Source organism: Pelophylax lessonae (assembly GCF_965119305.1).
Source record: "Pelophylax lessonae genome assembly, chromosome: 7".
NCBI lineage: Eukaryota > Metazoa > Chordata > Amphibia > Anura > Ranidae > Pelophylax > Pelophylax lessonae.
Window position 1 is genome coordinate 226,917,435 of NC_138774.1, and position 25,751 is coordinate 226,943,185.

Below are 25,751 nucleotides of genomic sequence, written 5' to 3' on the forward strand. Positions count from 1 at the left end.
ATGGAGTTGGCACAGGACTACAGTCATGCTGGAACAAAAAAAGGACTTTACCTCCACTGTTACAGGAAGGCTTTCCACAAGATTTTATAATATAAAAAAGCTGCGCTAAATGAAGATCCAAAACATGAAGTTTTGTATAAAGTCCTCAAAAAGTCCCATACACCAATAAATGTATAAAGTGATGAAAATCTTAAAATATTATAAAAAGTCCAAATGCATCCAGATATTGACTCCTCTGAATAATTATATACTGCTTACCAAAAATAGCAGATCTGCTTGCCTGCTAAAGGATGATGATGCTCCGAATCAAAGGCAAATCCTCAGAGTAACCCTCAAAGCGGTATTCAAAGCCACTGGCGTTACACCGAACTCAACAGGCGTCAATCACGTGCATATAAACATATAAATCTCATAGCGTAATACTGTATTGACTTACACACTAGGAATAGATCCCTTATGTGAAATAAATGTAGAAAGAGTGCTAGATTTAGTGAGAAACCACCACGACATCTCAATCTGCTTACCAGATATAAAAAAGTGATAGCATAACGGAGAAAAGTAAAAAAATAAAGCCACAGATTCCGTGCGACTAATTCAATCCGTGAATGTGACCGCCACCGACATATACTACTGCTTACCAGAAGCATTATTTGATAATGCGAATACCCATCCAGGACTTAAAATACGGCTGATAATGGTGCCCAAACAAGCAAGGGTTAAGCGCTAAATCGAAGCCGCCGGCCGGTCAGCTCCAAACACCCGCCCTCATGTCTCGTGGGTGACGTCAGCACGCCGCGACCGACGTACGTTTCGTCAAAACTGACGTTCTCAAGGTAACCTTTCACGGATTGAATTTGTTGCACGGAATCTGTGGCTATATTTTTTTTACTTTTCTCCGTTATGTTATCACTTTTTTATATCTGGTAAGCAGATTGAGATGTCGGTGGTGGTTTCTCACTAAATCTAGCACTCTTTCTACATTTATTTCACATAAGGGATCTATTCCTAGTGTGTAAGTCAATACAGTATCACGCTATGAGATTTATATTTTTATATGCACATGATTGACGCCTGTTGAGTTCGGTGTAACGCAAGTGGCTTTGAATACCACTTTGAGGGTTACTCTGAGGATTTGCCTTTGATTCGGAGCATCGTCATCCTTTAGCAGGCGAACATATCTGCTATTTTTGGTAAACAGTATATAATCCAAACATTTATTCAGACTTCAGTCAATATTTATTGACTTCAATGCAAAAACGCCCCCCCTTGATTGCAATGCAAAATTGCGTCCCCTTGACTGCAATCCAAAAGAGCGTCCCGTTGACTGCAATGCAAAATTGCGTCCCCTTGACTGCAATCCAAAATTGCGTCCCGTTGACTGCAATCCAAAATTGCGTCCCGTTGACTGCAATGCAAAAGAGCGTCCTGTTGACTGCAATGCAAAAGAGCGTCCTGTTGACTGCAATGCAAAAGAGCGTCCTGTTGACTGCAATGCAAAAGAGCGTCCTGTTGACTGCAATGCAAAATTGCAGCCTATGCAAAATTGCGTCAATGCAAAATCACCAGCCAAATTAATTAGTTACATTTTTTTTCTTTTTTACACTGTCCATTTCAGTTTCCGGCCAAGTGCATCCTGAATTTTGGTTTCGGTCCAAAATTTTCATCTCGGTGCACCACTACTTATTTGGTTTTTTAGTATGTTTTGTTTTTTTCAGTGGCACTACATCATTTCATGATATTGAAAGTTTTATGCATGCTGACGACACTAAAGTGCAGCAGCCGGTCTTATTTGGCTTTTTAGGTATTTTATGTACTTGCTAAAAATATGGCCTTAGCCTAGTAAAAGGAAAGCAAATGCATCCACCACACCAAAGGAGTGTTCAGCTCCAACATATTCCATTTTGTGTCTTTGGGTTGAGATATGCTTAAACCCAGGGGTCCCCAACCCCTGCACCACGGACTGGTGCCGGTCTGTGGCCTGCTGGGAGCCGGGCTGCACAGCAGGGGTTGGCAATGGGCAGAGACTGCTTCCCTTCTCCTAGCACCACTACTTCCTTCCCTCTCTGTGGTCATGCAGAAGGAGAAGGGGAGGGAGGAGAGCCGGGTTGGGGACAGGACCTCATAGCACTGGCAAGACCCAGGCTGCCTTACTCCCCACCACCCCTGAAGTGACAGACTGCAACCACCCCTCCACTAAGTGACAGCATGCAACCAACCAAAACCCCCCCTCCCTCCTTTTCAGAATGCAAACCCTCCTGACCCCCAGCCTCTCTAAGGTGTCAAGATGTACCAACCTGAACACCCCCCCCTCCCTCTGACCCCACTGGTTACTGCAACTATCAAACCCCGCCCACCCCCCCCCCAAGTGGCTGGTCCGCGCTTTAACCCGATGTAGCTTGTGCACTCTACCTCCATCTACCTTTCTGACAGGACACAGAATTGGGGTCAATGTAAACCCTCCATGGACCTTGAGCAGGCTAAGCAAAAAGAAGTCATGAGTGTGTCCCACAGAGGAACTGTATTACAGGTTTAATAATTTCAGGCCCGTTGTTTGACTTGAAACCACGCTCATCCTTGAAAAACACATTCCTTCTACAGGAAAAGTACACAGAGAAGTCTACTACACATTACCTTCTTCACTCTGGCCAAGATAAAGACCGTTTCTCCCTCTGACCGGACGTTTGGAGATAGTAATGGGCTTGTGAGTTCTGGGGGTGATCCTGGGAGGAGGTACAGGGGGGGCCGCGCTGTCTTCAGGTGGGCCACAGAATATCTGCATTAAACAAAAATAAAATAAAGAGTTTAGGAATGGCTTTTGCTATGCTGTCAAAATACTGAACCAAACACTCTCGGACCACCAGCTAGACGTTGAAAATTTCCAGAGCAAAATGGAAAAAAAAATAACTTAAAATTCCAAACAGGTTTTCTGGAACACATCACAGAAGTGAAGGGGGAAAACGGTTACATAACCTCACCCGTGTGAATCGTTGGAAGACACGTCACCATTAATCACAGTTTAAAAACAGAGATAAATGTACAGACCCCCCACCAGGATTGTTCTGAACAGGAATGAGCCCTACATAGAGAAGTAGGCAGGCCCTGGTGCTAGGGTTCATATTATATAGGATCATTGCAGTAATATATTTAAAGTGTCCCTGTCACCCTGTGGACATAAAATATGGGCAACCTGTAAAAGAAGCAGTTTAAAAATGCATTGGATGGGGGGGGGGGATACCAGCACCACGGATATCTGACATTTGTAGGTGTGTTGGATAGCGTGCCATCTGCACAGTAGGAGGTAGTGACCATTGAGTGGAGAAGAACCATTACGTGGAGTCAAAGGGGGGGGGGGGACATGTTAACTGACACCCTATCCTTTTTCTTTATTTTTAGATTTTTACTGTATTTGATTGTTAGGACTCATTTACACCAAATGTGCTGGGCTGCAGCCTTCTCCAATGCATAGACAGAGTCAAAACAAGAACATTTGCTTTAGATCCTATGAGCAAAGCCGCTGATAAGGCAGTACAACTGGCCATCTTGCACTGGGCTCGGGCCCCCCCTTTTGAACTGATATGGCCCCGGCCCAGTATAGGCCAAGCTGGCGGGCCAGCTGTACTGCCTAATTGCAGAGACCGATCTCCCTTTTCCTCCCCCTGCAGCGCTGCCAACTTCTCCTCCTCTTTCTCCCTCTGGCTGCACAGCAGGAAAATCGGTTCCATTATCTGCGCCCCCCCCCCTGCTGTCCAGGCCCCCGCCTGGGTGCCAGCCCTCTCCTACATTGCAGCCGGCTTCCCTCCTCTCCTGCAGACAGCTGCTGCGGGCACACAGGAGGATGTTCGAGGATGGAGATTGGGGGGGGGGGGGGGGCAGTAGATATGTCCTATTTACTGGCCCCTTTCTTTTCTGAATGAACACAGGGAGTGGCCGATATCCATCACTCCTGTGTCCATGTATCACTGAAGCATGGTAAACTGTTTATTACACTTCAGTATGTGAACAGGAAGACTCAGAGAGCTTCCTATTCATTAACCCCCAGTCCAGCTGATGCTGCAGAGAAAGGAATCGATTATTCTGATTCCTTAGTCGCATTCTCAGTTTCAAATGGTAGACATTAGGGGTCTAGACCCCTGATATTTAATCTAACCCCCCATCAAGCCAGTTAAAAAGGAATGTAAAACTAAAAGAAAGAAAACATACAGTTCTTAAAAAAAAAATTAATTCTAAAAGAAAATAAAAATAAAGGACTTGTTCACATGCGCTTTTCTCTCTGAAGAGCAACCAGCATTTGGACAAATGAATGAATAAATGAATAAATAAATAAACCTCTACCTAGATGCAGCTGTTCAAAAATGGTGAATACCAATTTATTAAAGTGCAGTGCCAAATACCAGCGCAAACAGGTATAGTGGTAAAATATCAAATAGGTGGAAAACCAAATAAGTATCACTCATAAATTAAAGTGCAATATGCAATTATATACCAAATACATATAAAAGTGAAAATAATATCCCCCTCTCGGGGTGTTATTAACGGAAATGCAAGACCACTAATAGTTCAATAAATGTGCATTTGGATTACTCTTCAGAGAGCATTTGACAGGTGGCGAGGAGGCATATTGCCTCATCACCACCTGCACTAGCGTGCTGCTTTGCAGGCAGTTGCAGGGCACTTACAGAGCAGCGCTGCTCTCTTGAATAGGTCTTGTTCGACAGGGGTATCATTTTTGCTATTGGTGTGAAGCATAGAATCGCAGATGTGGCATGTGAACAACCCTAGCCACTGCCTCTGTTGCTAAAGAGGATAGTGGTTGGTGGGCAGTAAATGCAGCTTAACCATGGTGTTTTTACCGCCTCCCAACCTCATGTGTGAATGAGCCCTAAGGACTAATTCACACAGGTCGTGTGAATGGGTGGTTTCTTGAAGCGGCTGGAGCTGCCTGTTACTCTAACGCAGGGGTGGCAAACTCCATTTAATCGAGGGCGAATCAGCAACTTGATTGCCCTCAAAAGGGCCGGTTGTATCTGCAAGACTAGATGTTCAGAGCATCACCTACCCTAACATAAGATGTCAGAAGCCTCCCCACCATCAGAAATTGAACCCCCCACCCTCCCTTACATTACAGTGCACCACCCTTACCTTGTGCAGCTGCTGGGAAAAAGCTGGAGGCATTGCTGGAAAGCAGAAAGCACAGGGTCAGAAGGAGGTCTGGAGCTCTCCTGCAGCTGAGGTGCGAGGGCCACATGAAATGGCCTGGAGGGCCGGATTCGGCCCGCGGGCCTTGTGTTTGACATGTGCTCTAAGGGGACACAGCGGCTGTATGAACACAGCCACAGGTCCTAATCTGATAGGTGTGTGGTTGTAAGTGAATGGCCCTGAATGCACACTGTCTGTATTCAGGGCCATACACCTGCCCCCACAAGCCTGTGAAATAAGCACCTGTGGCTGTGTTCATACAGCCTCTACATCCCTATAGAATAACATAGGCTGCCTGCACACAGCTTCAACCATATAACCAAACCACTGATTCACACAGCACCCATGTGAATGAGCCACAAGACCTCATTCACACACAGAGCTTTAGCAGGAATTATTTTGTGTTTGAGCACTAATAATGATTTTAATATATTTTTTATGAAAATATAATTTGATATTTTCAGGGTCATAAACTACTCTTTAAAGGACTGAGAAATAAACTGCTGGTGACAGACTGCATCGTATATGTCATTTTTGCCCAAATTTCCTCTACAACGGATTCCATAAACTGGGACACGGAGCCCCAGACCTTCTGTTTACTCAAGAGGCAAGATGCCATGTTTTTTTGTTAAACTGTGAAACAAATGTGAAGAATTAATTAATCATTGGGTGTTAGTGAGATCTCGCATGCGCTTCTGACTGAGGAACGCAGTGTCCGTGAAAGAAAGGAAGTTATGCATAAACGTTCCATTTTTTTTTTTATAATCCAAAAACAGTTCCAATTTTTTAATTTCAATTTTCTCCAGACCAACATATACAGATGATTTATTAAACATAAAAATCTGAATGCAGGCAACATTACAAAAAAACACATTTCCAATTAACGTTATTTTAACAGTGGAAAAAAAAATTCACAAAAGGATTCCATGAACTTGAATCGCTTTTTTTTTTTTTGTTAAACATGTTTGTAACGCTTTACGTAACAAAACATTGTTCCCTTAACGAACACTCCCCCTGGTGGCCCCTGCAAAAAGTGCTTGAAAATAACTTGGAATAGTTCTCAAACTGTGCACAGCTGCTGAACTTTGAGAGTTTCCGTATGGTATGAATTATTAATACATATATCAGTGAATGCCATAGCAGAGGATTTGTTGTTGCACTGTGAGTATGCTGCAGTGCGTGACATTTTAGGTTTTACACACAAGTTTAAAGGGGCATCCTATATAAATTCCTTAAAGTATATGTGTGCAGGAATGGAGATAGTATGGCAGGGTGACAATGCGGGAGCAAAGAACTGAGAACTCAATATCACAGAAAGAGTTTATTTTAAAGTAGAAATTAAATGCCAAAAATGTCTGCCTTTTTGCCAACCCCCCATGTAATAAAAATAAAAAAATTAACCTCTGTAATACTGGCTAAGCCAAATGGGTCAATGGAGAAACAAACCTAATGCCTCGTACACACGTTCAGATAAGCGTACGAAAATAATCGATTTCGACCTGATCGCACGATAATCTGATCGTTAGTACACAGCTTTCGACAGCCAATCACGACAGTTCGTCCAACAAAATCCGAAGGGACAAACACGAAAACTTCTGTCTAATGCCTCGTACACACGTTCAGCTAATCCAAAGACTTATCGTTCGCATTTTGTTGCACGATACTAATATCAATTTCAACAATCCATATAAAACGTAGGATTTTTTTTCGTACAATTCTGGAAAAGCTTCTTGGTTGCGTAGCTACGTATCAGATGGTGCAAAACAAAAACAATGGCAGCCAGGCTTTTTCCATGCTATTTTAGTGTTTCTGATCATGCACAGTCTTTGTCGATCGATTTTTAGCGGCCGCATACTGTACTGATTAACCACTTGCCGACCGCCGCAAGTACATATACTGCGGCGGTCAGCCCCTCACAGGCAAAGGGACGTACCGGTACGTCACTAGCCTGTGAGGCTCTGGGGAGCGGGCCCCCCCGCGCGTGTGAGCGGCGGACCCGATGTCCGCCGCTCACTCACGATCGTACGTGACAGCAGGAGAAAGGCAGGCGGCTAGTGTAAACAAGCCGTCTGTCATTCTCCCCTGTGTAGAAACAGTGATCATACGGTTCTACTATGTAGGACCGTTGATCTCTGTTCTTACACCTCAAGCCACAGCCAATCAGTTAGAATCACGCCCCTAGGGACACACACCACCCGTCCCTCTCAAATAAAGTTAACCCCTTCACTACCAGTGTCATTTTACAGTAACAGTGCATATGTATAGCACTGATTACTGCAGTAATGTCACTGGTAGCCCCAAAAGTGTCAAAAATGTCAGTCAAGGGTCCGATCTGTCCGCCCCAATGTCGCAGTACCGCAAAAAAAAAACAAAAAAAAAACGCAGATTGCCGCCATTACGCGTTAAAAAAAAAAAACAAAATGACAAAAATCTTTCCCTTTGTTAGTAAACGCGATAACTTTTGCGCAAACCAATCAAAATACGCTTTTTTGCGATTTTTTTTTTTTTTTACCAAACATATGTAGCATAAAACAAATTGGCCGAAAATGTTAAAAAATTTTGATTTTTACATTTTTTTTGGGGAATTTCATATAAAAAAAAAATGTGAAAAATATTGTTATTTTTGCAAAATTGATGCTCTTTTTTTGTTTATAGCGCATGATCAAAAAAAAAAAAAAATCGCACAGGTGATCAAATACCACCAGAAGAAAGCTCTGTTTGTGGGAAAAAAAAGGACGTCAAATTTGTTTAGGTACAGTGTCGCACGACCACGCAATTATCCGTTAAAGTCACGCAGTGCCGAATCGCAAAATACCCCCTGGTCAGGAAGGGGGTAAAATCTTCCGGGGCTTAAGTGGTTAAATGACTGTCGTTCACTAGGCTATCGTATAGACAGAAGTTTTCGTGTTTGTCCCTTCGGATTTTGTTGGACGAACTGTCGTGATTGGCTGAAAGCTGTGTACCAACGATCAGATTAACGTGCGATCAAGTCGAAAGCGATTATTTTCGTCCGATTATCTGAACGTGTGTACGAGGCATTACGATAGCCTAGCGAACGACAATTGTTTACTCAGTACAGTATGCGTCCGCTAAAAATCGATAGACAAAGACCCCACATGATCTGAAACACTAAAATAGCATGGAAAAAGCCTGGCTGCCATTGTTTTTGTTTTGCACCATCTGATACGTAGCTACGCAACCAATAAGCTTTTCCAGAATCGTACGAAAAAAATCCTACATTTATATGCATTGTTGAATTTGATATTAGGATCATGCAACAAAATGCGAACGAGAAGTTGTCTGATTATCTGAACGTGTGTACGAGGCATTAGACTCTCAGTCAGCAGTCTCTGTAATCAAATCTCTTGCTTCACAGGCAGATAATGCACAGTTAAAAGACAAGGACAGTGTTGTCACCATATATCAGGAAGAGTCTGAACAAGGCCTGTCATGGCAGGAAGGTCAGGGATAATTTTTATTGTATGTTGCAGATGTACAAATATTGAAAATGACATTAACATTTGATATTTTAGTGATCAGATTTACGTACATCTATTAGGTAGCATGACTGAAAAGCAGGCACCTGGAGGTGCTTGCATGTGTGTCACATGGCCAAAAGTTGGTTGACACCCAGCCATCATATCTATACAAGCTTGTTGAGCACCAGACCATCACATCTACATGAGCTTGTTGGGCATATTACCATCACATCTATATGAGCTTGTTGGGCATATTACCATCACATCTATATGAGCTTGTTGGGCATATTACCATCACATCTACATGAGCTTGTTGGGCATATTACCATCACATCTATACGAGCTTGTTGGCCACCTGACCATCACATCTATACGAGCTTGTTGGCCACCTGACCATCACATCTACATGAGCTTGTTGGCCACCTGACCATCACATCTACATGAGCTTGTTGGCCACCTGACCATCCCATCTACATGAGCTTGTTGGCCACCTGACCATCACATCTATATGAGCTTTTTGACACCTGGCCATCAAATCTACACAAGCTTGTAGGGCACATGTCCATCACATTTACAAGAGCTTGTTGAACACCTGAATATCACAACTAATTGAGCTTGGTGGACACCTGACTATCACATCTATATCAGAATGTTGGACACCTGACCATCACATCTATATCAGAATGTTGGACACTTGACCATCACATCTATATCAGAATGTTGGACACTTGACCATCACATCTATATCAGAATGTTGGACACCTGGCCATCACATCTATATCAGAATGTTGGACACCTGACCATCACATCTATATCAGAATGTTGGACACTTGACCATCACATCTATATCAGAATGTTGGACACCTGGCCATCACATCTATATCAGAATGTTGGACACCTGACCATCACATCTATATCAGAATGTTGGACACTTGACCATCACATCTATATCAGAATGTTGGACACCTGACCATCACATCTATATCAGAATGTTGGACACTTGACCATCACATCTATATCAGAATGTTGGACACCTGGCCATCACATCTATATCAGAATGTTGGACACCTGGCCATCACATCTATATCAGAATGTTGGACACTTGACCATCACATCTATATCAGAATGTTGGACACCGGGCCATCACATCTATATCAGAATGTTGGACACCTGGCCATCACATCTATATCAGAATGTTGGACACCGGGCCATCACATCTATATCAGAATGTTTGACACCTGACCATCACATCTATATCAGAATGTTGGACACTTGGCCATCACATCTATATCAGAATGTTGGACACCTGGCCATCACATCTATATCAGAATGTTGGACACCTGGCCATCACATCTATATCAGAATGTTGGACACCTGACCATCACATCTATATCAGAATGTTGGACACTTGACCATCACATCTATATCAGAATGTTGGACACCTGACCATCACATTTATATCAGAATGTTGGACATCTGACCATCACATCTATATCAGAATGTTGGACACCTGACCATCACATCTATATCAGAATGTTGGACACCTGACCATCACATCTATATGAGAATGTTGGACACCTGACCATCACATCTATATCAGAATGTTGGACACCTGACCATCACATCTATATCAGAATGTTGGACACTTGACCATCACATCTATGTCAGAATGTTGGACACCTGGCCATCACATCTATATCAGAATGTTGGACACCTGGCCATCACATCTATATCAGAATGTTGGACACTTGACCATCACATCTATATCAGAATGTTGGACACCGGGCCATCACATCTATATCAGAATGTTGGACACCTGGCCATCACATCTATATCAGAATGTTTGACACCTGACCATCACATCTATATCAGAATGTTGGACACCTGACCATCACATCTATATCAGAATGTTTGACACCTGACCATCACATCTATATCAGAATGTTGGACACTTGGCCATCACATCTATATGAGAATGTTGGACACCTGGCCATCACATCTATATCAGAATGTTGGACACCTGACCATCACATCTATATCAGAATGTTGGACACCTGACCATCACATCTATATCAGAATGTTGGACACCTGACCATCACATCTATATCAGAATGTTGGACACTTGGCCATCACATCTATATCAGAATGTTGGACACCTGACCATCACATCTATATCAGAATGTTGGACACCTGACCATCACATCTATATCAGAATGTAGGACACCTGGCCATCACATCTATATCAGAATGTTGGACACTTGGCCATCACATCTATATCAGAATGTTGGACACCTGACCATCACATCTATATCAGAATGTTGGACACTTGACCATCACATCTATATCAGAATGATGGACACCGGGCCATCACATCTATATCAGAATGTTGGACACCGGGCCATCACATCTATATCAGAATGTTGGACACCTGACCATCACATCTATATGAGCTTGTTGGACACGTTACCATCACTATCTATATAAACTTGTTGGGCACCAGTCAATCACATCTATATGAGCGTATTGGCCATCCATTCCAAAACCATGGCCATTAATATGGAGTTTGTTCCTATTTGTGGCCTTTACAGCCTCCACGCTACTCGGAAGGCTTTTTATAGGATTTTGTGAGAAGACCTCTCCCAACAGGGATTTCAATTCATCTCAAAGGTGTTCTCTAGGGTTAAGGTCAGGGCTCTGAGCAGACTACTTGAGTTCTTCTACACCAAACGCAAACCATGTCTTTATGGAGCTGACTTAATACACAGGGGCACAGTCATGCTGTATCAAAAAAGGGACTTCCTAAAACTGTTGTCACAATGTTGGTAGCACACAATTATGCTAAATGTCACACATGCTGTAGCATTAACAATACCCTTTAATACCCTTTTGGTAACATCTGAACTCCGTCATCTGGAGGGTGGTCCAATAGCATAAAAAAAATTAAAATAAACTTAGGAGATGCATCTACAGGAGAGAGAAACTGAAAAATCCAAAAATGATGTTTGGTTGGGGGGACTTTAGGATAGAACATCATTCTACTCCTCTTGCCCTAGTCCAGAGACCTAATGATTTCAAGCTTCTGTAATAAGGTCTTGTTATTAGCATTTTCTTACTTGCCTTTTATAAAGTAATTACAGAAAGAAGTAATGACTCTGGTATACATGTATAATTTAGTAATCTAAAGTCTGAATTCGGTAACATTTCTTAAAGAATTTAAATAAAGTAATAAATATCTAATACTATTACTCATATTATGAGATCTTAAAAATTATTTTTTTAATGGTTTTACATTAATTCCAATAAAACTATTTATTTTATATAGTGTCAAAAAAATACAAAAAACGTGTTCTCCATCTTGTGTTTTTTTTTTTTTTTTTTTTGCTGTGAATTTGACTTAACTGTTTTGTGGAGTGCTGCCGAATCAGAGCTACTATGCCCATGAGAATTTAATTAACATACCCAAGATTTTTACTCAGCACCTCGATTTCACTTTGAACTTAAATTTTGGTTTAGACCAAATAAATGCGTTGCATTAAAAAAAAATAATAGTGGTCATTTGACTCCATCAAGGTGGTTCTGAGCGTTAAAGGCATCAAATTTAGTGCCCTCTTCCTGGCTAAGCTGCGGGTTGTTGACAAAGACAGCCCACTTCTTTACCTCCCTAAAGGATGCAGCAGCCTGGCTGGGGACCCTAACCCCCATGGGCTGAAGAGGTTTCCCTGTGCTTTTCTTTTAATTGCGGCATTCTGGGGGGTCTTCTTAACACTGTTCTAAGCTGCGCACTTACCCTGCCTTGGGGGATATTGATTGGCGCAGGATTGCCTGGGTCGGCTCAGCCTAGGGTGCCTAGTCCCTGGACAGCTGCACAATGTCCTGGCATAGGTCGTCCGAAGTAATCTGTTATTAACTAGCCGATAAATCCAGTTTACTAAGTTTAGTGCTTCTGCCTTAGCCCAGGTGATTGATCAGAAAGCCGGTCCATAATGTCATTCCAGCATCTCCAGTTGGGACTTTTCAATTTGTTATTTTTGCTTTTGAATTCAGAACCTCAGGGAAGTAGATTATAATGGGTAATTTGACTCTCCACATCGGATTTCACGCCTCCCAGCTATTTTAGTATGTTTGGGTAGCTATTGGGGGAACTATGCAGTCTCACCCTATGTTGGCCCCGTGGGGTGGGGGGAATGGCTTGTCGGCCGTTGCTGACAGGTTGCAGACTTATTTTTTTTTTTGCCTGTTTTTCTTTGGTACTGTTTTTTTTCTGTTGGTTTGAACTATATGTTCCTTTATGGCATGGACAACCTCCTATCACACATGAGGACAGTGCTCTGTGGGTCTGGCAGGGTGAGGAGGCCTGGCCTCCCGGTCGAGAGGGAGTTCTCTTTAGCGGTCTCCCTTGGAGAGTTGGAGTACGTACCCCCTGTGATGTTTCTAATTCCAATTGCTTCACCCTTCTACCATGGCCTAGTTTTCCATAGTCTTCTTGAATGTGCGGGGACTCAATTCCGCCATTAAGAGATCTTTAGTGTTTAACTGCCTTTGGAAATTTTCTCCCTTACTACTGGGCAGTCATTTTAGTTACTGTCCGTTGGTGGTTTGTGCTCTCTCGGGCTAATTCAGCAGTGTGCCTAGAGGCAGCTATTCTGGGATGCCTTCAAGAACTAGGCAATCTGGTTTATAGAGGTCCTCTGGCATATCCTGATCTTCCACACGCCACTAGAATGACAGGTAGGCTATAGGCGGTGACCAGGCACAGATTTCCATGTCCCAACAGGTGGTCCCCCTTTAGACCACTCTGGGGAAATCCCAACCTCCGGCATTTTTGCTCATTACCGAACCCTCAAATTTTGACTGAGCTCTGGTTCGGGCACTGCTTTCCTTGTATGTTGTACCTTTAGTTCTATATGTGACAGTTTATATAATGTGGACTTTGAATCTCTTGGTTATGTCCGTGTGTGAGGTTTTTCTTGACTATGTCCATACTACTGACTTTGTACCATGCCTTTGGTTTTAAGGTACATTGTTAAAAAAAATAATAGTAACTCATGAATATATGTATTAATTGTGCATTTTACAGCTGCCTGGAGTTTAGCCTTAAGCAACTTAAAATCACTGTAATAACTTTTACTATAAACTAGACATTCCAGCTGTTTGGCCCATCTTTGCTGCAGTTTAAATTGTAATAAGAATCCACTTAAAAATTATTAAATTGCTGAAATTATTTTGTTGCAATAAACAATGCTGCTGCTAGGCAATTTCACAGAAAGAGGAGTTCATTTCTGATGAAATATAAACCCTTTTACAAATACCCTAAAAGAAAACTATTATGACACAGATGGAAATATGATAGCAATATCAGTATTCATAGATGGGCACCATAAAATAATGCAATGACCTCCTTTTTTAAAGTTTATCTGTTAAAGGCAACACACCTACCAATATTCCATGCTTCGTTAAAAAGGTTTATCTGGCCATGTACCCATATTACATCAATGATGTCACGAGCCTCACTGCCCCTTGGTGTACATAGGCTGCAGGAGGGAGATGCTCAAGACATTATTGGCCTAATAGGGGCTCATTGATCCACTAGTGACAGATAACTTCCTGGTTCGGACTAACTTGTATTCAGTCCGAACCCAAGTTACATAGTTTGGTTGAAAAAAAGACCATCCAGTTAAACAAATTCATCACTAGTGGTAACATAGGGGTCAGTTGGAAAAACACAATGGTGGGGCACAGTTGGAAAACCAGGAAATCGACAATCAGTACTAACCGATACCATCCTGATTCAGACAAACTCGGGTTCAGACCGAACAAAAGCTCATCCCAAGTGGTGAAGTTGTTCATCCCAAGTTGTTTGGATGAACCACACAGTTGAGGCACCAGATAATCGACAATCAGTAATGACAGATAACTTCCCATTTCTGACAAACTTAGGTCTAGACCGAACCCAAGCTCATCAGTAGTGGTGACAAAGATCGTCAGAAGAAACCACAGGGTTGGGGCATAGTCGGGGCATCAGAAAATTAACAATCAGTAATGAGAGATAACTTCCTGGTTCAGACAAATGAGTTCAGTCCGAACCCAAACCTGAACCCAAGCTCATCACTAGCGGTGACTTAGGGGGTCATTGGGAGGAACCACACAGTTGGGGTACCAGAAAATCAATACTTCTGGATTCTAAAGAGTTTCATCTAGGGGTTAGGGTTAGCGAACTGAACCATGGAGCACAGTGGGGGGGGGTCAGGAATCCAACAGTCTCAGAATTCAGATCCTGAGCAATCTTCTGGTGATGCTTTTTCTCCATTACAGTGGTGTTTGGTGACATGGGCAACGGGAGATGCACGTTACCCCATCACGGAAGTCTGTTAGAAAAAGAAATAGGACGCATCTAATTTGGAATGGGCTGTCTGCAGGATGAAATAAATCTCTAGGTCTTACCAGACAGCTGTATTCCATGTTGAGAGGTGGAAGGGATTGTGGAATATTCCCCACACGGCGGTAAGAGCTACAGTGAAAGTCACTAGAACTAAATATATGGTTGCGAGAAACCGTTAGTGAACCTTTAGGACTGTATGGATTTCTGCATGAGTGTACCCTAAAATATGATTTTTTTCTACATGCAAGTCATAATAAATGACAGTCTTACCTAAAGTAGATGTTAACCCCAAACTAATTTGCTCAGGGCTCGGTGTGTTGTCAATGATTGCCATTTTTGTTTTAAGAAAGTCATTGTTTTCACCCTATTTGTCCTTTGTTACATCTCAGTGCTGTTGATCTCCTGCAGCCACTTCCCGTCTAATAGATGTATTGCATTTCTCAAGATGGATTGCCTGGAGGTGCCAACCGTGGACCATGTTTATGTAAGGATTGTCAAAATGTCCATTTAAAAAACTGCTTTGAAAGCTCTTGGGGCAGGGTGGCAACACATGGGTACGATTGGAAGACAGGGACCGAGCGTTGTCACCTTATAACAGGAAGTGCCTGAACATAGCAGAATCAGTGGGTGTCATTTTAATGAAAGTCGCAGCGTAAAAAGATTGAACATTTCTCCATACTTATCCTTCCCCACTATACTTGAACCCCTTCCCCAGATTTGTATACTTCCCACAGGGGTGACAAAATTTCCTCTACTATTCCAACCCACCTAGCTGTTTCTTACCTCACTCCTCTCTTGCCCAAGAAAAATCCACAGACTCAATTGAAAATGTGAGATTTCTTTGGTCAAATGACCCATAGGGGTCAACTTCATACCCCATATTTAAGCATTTTTTTAAAGGTCTTTTTATTTCAACCATTGTTCTTTACATATGCATGTTATGTTTTGTATCATTATTTGAATACTTTATTTATGCCCCGAGTACATTATGCTTAATCAAGCTCACTTCCAAACTACGACCTGACCTGAAATTCAATTTACATTGCAGATATCTTTTCTTTCTTCTGTATGCAGTAAAAAACAAAATGAATAAAGTATTTAAAGAAAAAAAAGATTGAAAAAGTTTTTAGAAATTATATTTAGTTATTTAGAGTTTAGTGATTGGGTTTATATCTACTTTACCAGTAAAAACACATTTTACATTATCATATCTTTGGTCATCCAGTGCTTCAAATAATACCATCGTTGATGAACAAAGTGCACGGACAGCTAGAAAATTAGGCCTTGACAAAAAAGCAATTTGATTCAGGTACTCCATTCAGTTCTAGTATGTGTTTGAACTGCCTTGCCATATAAAAAAAAGAAAAAATAACCCTTTTGCTACCAGCCTTTCACAGCAGATACTGCGGATGTATAATACAGTCTAATCAAAAAACATTTTAGAGGACCTTTGAGGAGAGTTGCTGAACATTAGGGTTTTTAAAGACGTAGGCCTCCGTCGACCCTATAGAACAGGGATCTTCAATCTATGGCCCTCCAGTTGTTCAGGAACTACAATTCCCATCATGCCTAGTCAGGTCTGTGAATTTCAGAATTTTACAATGCCTCATGGGATGTGTAGTTTCTGCAACAGCTGGAGGGCCGTAGTTCGAGGATCCCTGCTATAGAAAATTGCTAAATTTAAAAATGAAAGAAATTCAGCACCATGGTAACTCTGCCAAGGAGAGGGTATCCAAAAAAGCATTATGATCCTGAAACAAAGACACACCATGTGATCCCAAAACTGGAGTCAAAGACACACCTTATAATTCTGAAAAAAGTTCCAAAGACATGACACGTGGTTCTGCAAACTGGGTTCAAAGAGATGCCATGTGGTCCCATAAACTGGGGTCAAGGACATACCATACAATCCTAAAACTGGGGTCAAAGACAAGCCATAGGATTCTGAAACTGGGGTCAAAGACACGCCATAGGATTCTGAAACTGGAGTCAAAGACACAACATATGATCCTGAAACTGGGGTCAAAGACACAACATATGATCCTGAAACTGGCATCAAAGACAAGCCAAATGATCCTGAAACTGGGATCAAAGACAAGCCAAATGATCCTGAAACTGAGATCAAAGACAAGCCAAATGATCCTGAAACTGGGATCAAAGACAAGCCAAATGATCCTGAAACTGGGATCAAAGACAAGCCAAATGATCCTGAAACTGGGATCAAATGCAAGCCAAATGATCCTGAAACTGGGATCAAAGACAAGCCAAATGATCCTGAAACTGGGATCAAAGACAAGCCAAATGACCCTGAAACTGGGATCAAATACAAGCCAAATGATCCTGAAACTGGGATCAAAGACAAGCCAAATGATCCTGAAACCGGGATCAAAGACAAGCCAAATGATCCTGAAACCGGGATCAAAGACACAACATATGATCCTGGAATTGGGGTCAAAGGCACAACATATGATCCTCAAACTGGGCCCAAAGAAAAGTCATATGATCCTGAAACTGGGACATGCCATACAATCATGAAACTGGGGTCAAAGACAAGCAATATGATCCAGAAACTGGGGTAAAAGACGAGCCATATGGTCCTGAAACTGGGGTCAAAGACAATACATATGATCCTGAAACTGGGGTCAAAGACAAGCTATATGATCCTGAAACTGGGGTAAAAGACGAGCCATATGGTCCTGAAACTGGGGTCAAAGACAATACATATGATCCTGAAACTGGGGTCAAAGACATGCCAAATGATCCTGAAACTGGGGACAAAGGCATACATGTGATCCTGAAACTGGGGTCAAAGAACACTAGGGCAACAGTTAAGGATCTACAGAGGTCTCTTGGCCTTAACAGCATTAGTAATTCTGTAAGAAAAAAATGTAGCATTAGTAGTGTTTATGGAGGAGTTACCTCAGAGGAAAACAATGTTTTTCAGCACTTCTATTGTCAATTTTTCTAAAGACCACCTGGGCCACTTCTAAAACAATGTTCTTTGGGTAGTCAAGGAAAACTGTCTGATAAATGTATAAAGAAAAGTGTGTGGCAAAAAAACATTGTATACCAACACAACATCCCAACTGTGAAGCATGCTGGAGGGAGTAGGATTTGGGGGCTGCTTTGCTGAGTTTAAATTAATGAGGTGCTTTTGAATTCCAAACTGTATCAGGGCATTCCACTAAGTATATATCTGCAATCTAGCTCGCAAAGCGTCTCACAAACTGTTAAATACACATGGGTAATTCAACAAAGTGGTTTTAACAGAAAAAAAATTGCACGATTTAGAATAGCCTAGTTGGAGACCTGACTTCAGTTTATATACTGCGGCCTGACCTGAAATAAGCCATTAAAGTTTATCTAAAGCCTTTTTTTAATTAGATATTGGATAGATTTGGGAAGGGTAAAGGGCTTTTTTTCCCCATCTCATTGGGAGATTTCTCTTCACTTCTTGTCCCGTAGACTCAACAGGAAGTGAAGGAAATCCTCTCTTGGACAGTGCTCATGGGAATCTGAATAATTTTCTTTTCATCCCATTATGATGGCAACTAAAAATTTAGGATTTACTCACCTAAATGTCCTGGTGCCATTGCCAATCAGGACATCTAAAGAAAGTGAATCTCTCCAACAGGGACACAGACAGCAATAAAAACTTGATAGTGGTTTTCCCCTCACAACTCCAACCACATCTTGCCTTTAGCTATACTTTAAAGTAAGACACTGAAAGAAGAAACGTGAAATTATTTGGAAAGTAAGAATGGGGCCAGAACACCTTCTAACCGCCGCCTCATTAGCAAATACTCAAGAGATTTTGGCCAAGAATAATGGCAGTAAAGGAGGTTTACGAGAGGATCATAATTTATTTGATGTTGAACCCATCAGCTAAGTAAGGTAAAGGCAATATTAAATGTTGTACACAATGTCTGATAAATGAATAAATCTATTATTGGGACATGGATAAAAATCAGATCCTACTTTTGAAATGATTGATGTAGAAATAAGTATAACATAGGTTTCCTTCCAATCACAAAACTGGCACAGTGTGATAATTCTACCCATGGCCAGAAGATGTTAACACAAGACGTACTCTACGACCTGCCAGGTGGATGTACAGGAAACATTGAAGATCATTTCTAAGGGGAGAACTGTATGCCAACTGCCCTCAGTCAGATGTTACCTATCAAAGCTCTATTAACGTCTCCCACCCTTCTCCCCCTTTAGGTATCTTTTCAGACAGGCAGTTGGGGGAAGGAGGGGGGATCTGAAAGCAGATCGCTCCTCAAAAGGGCACTGAACCCAACAGCTAGTCCCGGATCCCTACAAGCTATGTTTATTGACTCCTTTTTTTTTAGAATGGCGCTGATGCACCATAAAACACAAGCCAAGCATTTGGCTCATGCCTGTGGCACAGCCCAACTAACCTGAATTTCGCAGGATCGCCAAGAGAAAAAATATAGAAAAAAAAAAAAGATAGAAAAAAGCAGGACCATGTAGCTACCAGATCTAAGGACTTGTAAGCTGCAATATATAAAACGCTTTATCTTTGGGTTTAGATCATTTTATTAATGACCCTCTTCTAAGTGTAAAAAAAAAAGGGCAAAGACTGGGGAAATGCTTCTCCCCGTCTGCAGAAAACTTATGACATCATCTCAGCCCAAGCAAAGTCACTAACTGGAACTCAAAGCTGGCTTTTTTAATAAAGAATGGTAGAGCTTGAGTGAGAAATTACACGGCTGATGTAAAGTTACTGAAAAGTACAGCCTAACGTTAACCTTCCCACCCTCCCCCTTACTAACCCTATCCTTTGTCTCGACCACCCAGCTCCTCCTCGACTCCACCACCAAGACCCTCCTTGACCCTAGCCCCTCCTCGACTCCACCACCCAGCCCCTCCTTGACACCACCACTAAGCCCCTCCTCGACTACACCACCCAGCCCCTCCTCGACACCACCGCCCAGCCCCTCCTCGACACCACCGCCCAGCCCCTCCTCGACACCACCGCCCAGCCCCTCCTCGACTCCACCGCCCAGCCCCTCCTCGACTCCACCGCCCAGCCCCTCCTCGACTCCACCGCCCAGCCCCTCCTCGACTCCACCGCCCAGCCCCTCCTCGACTCCACCACCTATCCTTGTCTCCATCACCCGTTTTAGTCTCCACCACCCATCCCCACCCTGGTCTCCAATCCATTTACATTTTTTTATCAAAACTTTGAAAACCCATTTTTTTTACTCATCTAGTTCCTCAACCCTTGCCAATGTCTATTCCAGGAATGGAGACTGGGGATCCAGCACTGCAATCTGTGTCCTGTGACATCATCATGCCACTGAAGTCAAGAGACCACAGATTTAAGAAGATGAAGGAGCCTTTAGATTAGGATTATTTTAACGAACATGGTGATTAGTTAGTTGGGGGTTGGGGGGGCTTGCCACTCTGAGATCTGCTTAAGGGATCCTAAGGTTTCCTGGGTGGTTATTTTTGTGCACCAATGTATCAGTATACGGAGCAATTCTTTTGGCGAATAACTGTCACTCTGTTTGTTCGGAGTCTATTTTATAAGCTTTCATAAGAAAATATTTGAGTTTTCTTTTGCTATTTTTGGAACTGGTTGGCGATTCTGCCAGCAGGTTATTGTAATCCTTGGCCCGTGCACCAGATTGTGCTGATCTGCTTTTATTATTATAAGAAAGCCCGTAAGGAGTAAACACGGCATGCACATATTTATATTTTCCTATTCTTTTACTTTAATTTTGTAGTTTGCAGATGTGCCTGTCTTTGTATATATCTGACCCCTAGCCTTTCCTTCAGTGTTGCACAGTTGTATAGGCTCATCCCCTGTATTGAAATTGCTTACTCCGATTTTACTGCACACTCTGAGCCTCTCACAGCTGCAGCAGCAAGCCAGAGAGAGCCCCACCTTATTTCCTGTCTGGAGGATTTTCGGTATCATCTAGCCCTTTCCTCCCCAGCCTAACTTTCCATGGCCTGCTCCTTACATTCATTGAATTTCAGTTCTTTCAATCATGGAGATTTAGCATCACATGTGAGCACTACCCAGGGCACTCTGCATGCACCTATTAAAGCATTTTGATATTTGCATTACTCCTCCATAGAGCCAGCCCACCGCTTGCATCAGAGCTCTTTAGAGGAGTACTAGGCAGGGTGCTGTGATATTTTCAGCTTCCTGTGAAGCTCATCCTACCAGCCATGATCTGCTAGCATTGCATAGTGAAGCACACTATGCAATCCTTTGGGGGAACACTATGCAAACCAAAAATGGAGAAAGATCTGGGAGTCTTGGTAGATGATAGACTAAGCAAAAGCATGCAATGTCAAGCGGCAGCTGCCAAAGCCAGCAGAATATTAGCATGCATAAGGAAGGGGATGTTTTCCAGAGATAAAACTATAATCCTTCCACTTTATAAAACTCTGGTCCGACCACATCTGGAGTATTCTGTCCAGTTCTGGTCGCCAGTCCTCAGGAGGGATGTGTTGGAGCTGGAGAGAGTCCAGAGAAGGGCAACTAAACTAATTTGGGGATTGGAAGACCTTAATTATGAAGAGCGTCTGCAATCGCTTGATTTATTCTCCCTGGAGAAGAGACGCCTGAGAGGGGACATGATAGCAATTTATAAATACCTCAATGGTGATCTCGGCATAGAAAAAAAGCTATTCAGTCGAAAGGATTGCATGAGGACTCGAGGGCATACAATGCGATTAGAGGAGAAGCTTTTTAACCGCCGGCAACGCAGGGGGGTTCTTTACTGTTAGGGCTACAAGATTGTGGAATTCTCTCCCACAAGAGGTGGTTTCTGCGGGAAGTATGGCTACTTTCAAAATAATCTTGGACGTACATCTCAAGGATCAGAACATTCAGGGGTATGAGAGATGATTACGGCCACACACACCTACACAGGTTGAAATGGATGGACTATTGTCTTTATTCAACCTCACCTACTATGTAACTATGTAACACAGACCTAGGGATGACATCACTGTGTCTAAACTAAGGAATGTAAAGAAAATGAAAAGATTTTATTTATAAATCCTATTAGCATGTCGATGAGGAGAAAAAGGAAGGCAAAATACAAGCAGATTAAACTTCAAGGGATTCTAAAGGCAGAAGGTTTTTTTTATTATTATTCTATGCATTAAGATAAAAAACTGTGTGCAGCAGCCCCCCTAATACTTACCTGAGCCCCATCCCTATTCAGCGATGTGCACGAGAGCCTCGGCTATCTGGAACTCTACCTTCTCATTGGCTGAGACAGCAGCGGGCGACATTGGCTGCCACAGTCAGTGAGCCAATGAGGAGAAAGAGGAGAGGGGCCCAGGCGTGGCTCCAAGTCTGAACTGAAACACAGAGCAGTGCTTCAGCTCGGGTGCAACTATAGCAAGCTGCTTGCTGTGGGCGCATGCGGCAGGAGGGAGGGGCCAGGAGCACCGGCGAGCGACCCGAGAAGGAGGAGGATCTGGGCTGCTCTGATCAAATCCTCTGCAATAGAGCAGGTAAGTAGAATATGTTTCTTATTTTTAAACAAACAAAAAAAAAAAAAGATTAATATCCCTTTCAGCTTTAAAGTGTACGTATAGCCCAGTGATGGCAAACCTTGGCACCCCAGATGTTTTGGAACTACATTTCCCATGATGCTCAACTACACTGCAGAGTGTGTAAAACTGTGATTTGCAGCGCTGCTTAAATTGGTTTATAGATATATCAAAAATTCATATAAAATAATTGAATAATGAAATACTTCATATAAATTAAATAATACAATACATAAAACTCATAAAGTGCTGTAGTATTAGTGAAAATAAATAAATAACTCAGTGTCCATTATATCATCGTGTTGCCGTGATGAATCTTTTCTCTTGAAATCATACAGGTGCTAAAGTGCTTGATTTGTGCTTTGTTCGGGGTCTCCCCCTTTGGTTATCTACTCACCGCTAGATGGTAGTTTTCAGGCATGTAAGGATAGTTTTGCCCTGCTTCTCCGCTTGATGTGTAATTATTGCTGTGAGTATTGATTCCTCCCCGATGTCCTCATGAAAAGAAAGTCATTCATGGTGAAGATCGTTTAAAAAAGGGGGTGTTTATTGGAAAAACAATGGGAATATACTCACAAACATAGTACAATGTCATGCAAAAAAATGAATGAATGAAGAGAGCGGCTCGGCGGCTGGCTGCTCCCGCAGCATCCACTACACCGGCCGGAGGTCACGTGATACGCTCGACCAATCACTAGACGCGTTTCGATGTGTAACACATCGTCCTCTGTAGCTGACTTGCAGAGCGTGCCACTGTGTTAAATATGTTAGGATTGCCACTCCTACTTTGTATTTGGTTTGTGTCTGGTTTGTAAACCGATACATTCACTTTCCAACCCAGACCGCTCTTGGTCTATGTTGTATTGGAGTGGTGATTGTAAACATTCCTTAAGATTTCGCTACATTACTTTGTTAAAAACAATTTACGGACACTCAGTGGTGCCTTCTCCTAGTGGGTTTTGTATCTATAAAACTGGTGATTGATTCTAGCCCACACATCTTGCGATTGCTCATGAGCGATTCTGCTAAATCTATAATTATATAATTATAGATTTAGCAGAATCGCTCATGAGCAATCGCAAGATGTGTGGGCTAGAATCAATCACCACTAGGAGAAGGCACCACTGAGTGTCCGTAAATTGTTTTTAACAAAGTAATGTAGCGAAATCTTAAGGAATGTTTACAATCACCACTCCAATACAACATAGACCAAGAGCGGTCTGGGTTGGAAAGTGAATGTATCGGTTTACAAACCAGACACAAACCAAATACAAAGTAGGAGTGGCAATCCTAACATATTTAACACAGTGGCACGCTCTGCAAGTCAGCTACAGAGGACGATGTGTTACACATCGAAACGCGTCTAGTGATTGGTCGAGCGTATCACGTGACCTCCGGCCGGTGTAGTGGATGCTGCGGGAGCAGCCAGCCGCCGAGCCGCTCTCTTCATTCATTCATTTTTTTGCATGACATTGTACTATGTTTGTGAGTATATTCCCATTGTTTTTCCAATAAACACCCCCTTTTTTAAACGATCTTCACCATGAATGACTTTCTTTTCATGAGGACATCGGGGAGGAATCAATACTCACAGCAATAATTACACATCAAGCGGAGAAGCAGGGCAAAACTATCCTTACATGCCTGAAAACTACCATCTAGCGGTGAGTAGATAACCAAAGGGGGAGACCCCGAACAAAGCACAAATCAAGCACTTTAGCACCTGTATGATTTCAAGAGAAAAGATTCATCACGGCAACACGATGATATAATGGACACTGAGTTATTTCTTTATTTTCACTAATACTACAGCACTTTATGAGTTTTATGTATTGTATTATTTAATTTATATGAAGTATTTCATTATTCAATTATTTTATATGAATTTTTGATATATCTATAAACCAATTTAAGCAGCGCTGCAAATCACAGTTTTACACATTTTAAAAGAGCACCCAGCACTTTTACACTGCAGCTAGCAGCTTTTTACACATTTCACTAGTATATTGTTGCACTCAAGCACTTTTTCCATAAGCGCAGGGTCCTCTCAGTTACACTGCAGAGTGCACGAGCATCATGGGAAATGTAGTTCCAAAACATCTGGGATGCCAAGGTTCGCCACCACTGGTATAGCCAAATCATATTCCTTAGATTTGCATAGAGTTAGTTGTTATTCACATGATCATCACCATATAAAAACAGAGAAAGAGCCCAAAAGAGAAAACGAATGCAGCCACCACATTTAAAGACTGGTAAGCTGCAATACATTCATTTTTTTGGCTTTGGGTTTAGATATTGGCTTTCAGAGATGGTCCCGCTTACCTTGTCGCAGTGCTCTATGAGAAGTTCTACCACAATATTTTGGAATTTGATGTTCATCATTGCAGCAACTGTATCTTCCTGTGCCCTCATCAGAGTCGGACCAAAAATGACGCCCATATTAGAGGGGGACATGAGGTTCTCTTTGCTGTACTCACACACTCTGAAATGTAAATGAAGCAACAAGATATAAGATTCATGTGAGAAGAATAACGCAAGATTTTTAGAGCGTAGAAACCAATAATATATGGTGAGCCTCAAACAGCACTTTGCTTAGATATCTTAATAAGCCTACTGGGCATTTTCACCCCTCTTCCTGCCCAGGCCAATTTTCAGCTTTGAGCGCTGTCACACTTTAAATGACACCTGCGCGATCGTGCAACGCTGCACCCAAATGAGATTTTTATAATTTTCTTCAGACAAATAGAGCTTTTTCTTTTGATGGTATTTTATCCTCAATTGGTTTTTTATTTTTGCTAAATAAACAAAAAAAGTTTCAAACATTTAAAAAAGTTTTTTATAGTTTGTTATAAAATTTTGCAAACAAGTAATTTTTCTCCTTCCCTGATGGGCACTGATGAGGCTGCACTGATTGACTGATGGACACTGATGAGGCTGCACCGATTGACTGATGGGCACTGATGAGGCTGCACTGATGGCCACTGATAGGTGGCACTGATGGGTACTGCCACATCACCCTGAACGCGCCCGATCTCGTCTGATCTCGGAAGCCAAGCAGGGTCGGGCCTGGTTAGTACCTGGATGGGAGACCGCCTGGGAATACCAGGTGCTGTAGGCTAGGATATACTGGGTATAGTCATACATGAACC

The 25,751-nt window shown here is 42.3% G+C and overlaps 2 protein-coding genes across 3 annotated transcripts in view; one reads left to right on the forward strand and one right to left on the reverse strand.

The window, feature by feature from the left end:
- LOC309560599 (ficolin-2-like) overlaps positions 1–25,751 on the forward strand; it is a gene marked incomplete at its 3' end in the record, with an annotated part of 566,275 nt that overhangs the window by 90,060 nt on the left and 450,464 nt on the right. The gene's annotated exons all lie outside the window — the stretch shown is intronic.
- The window catches only part of OPHN1 (oligophrenin 1), a 257,850-nt gene that overhangs the window by 27,944 nt on the left and 204,155 nt on the right, over positions 1–25,751 (reverse strand). For both annotated transcript variants that reach the window (XM_082264515.1, XM_082264514.1), the window contains 2 exons: positions 24,925–25,084; positions 2,632–2,773 (listed from right to left, as the gene is read on the reverse strand). In XM_082264515.1, coding sequence (XP_082120641.1) covers positions 2,632–2,773; positions 24,925–25,084 — 302 coding nt within the window. The remainder of the gene's footprint in view (positions 1–2,631; positions 2,774–24,924; positions 25,085–25,751) is intronic.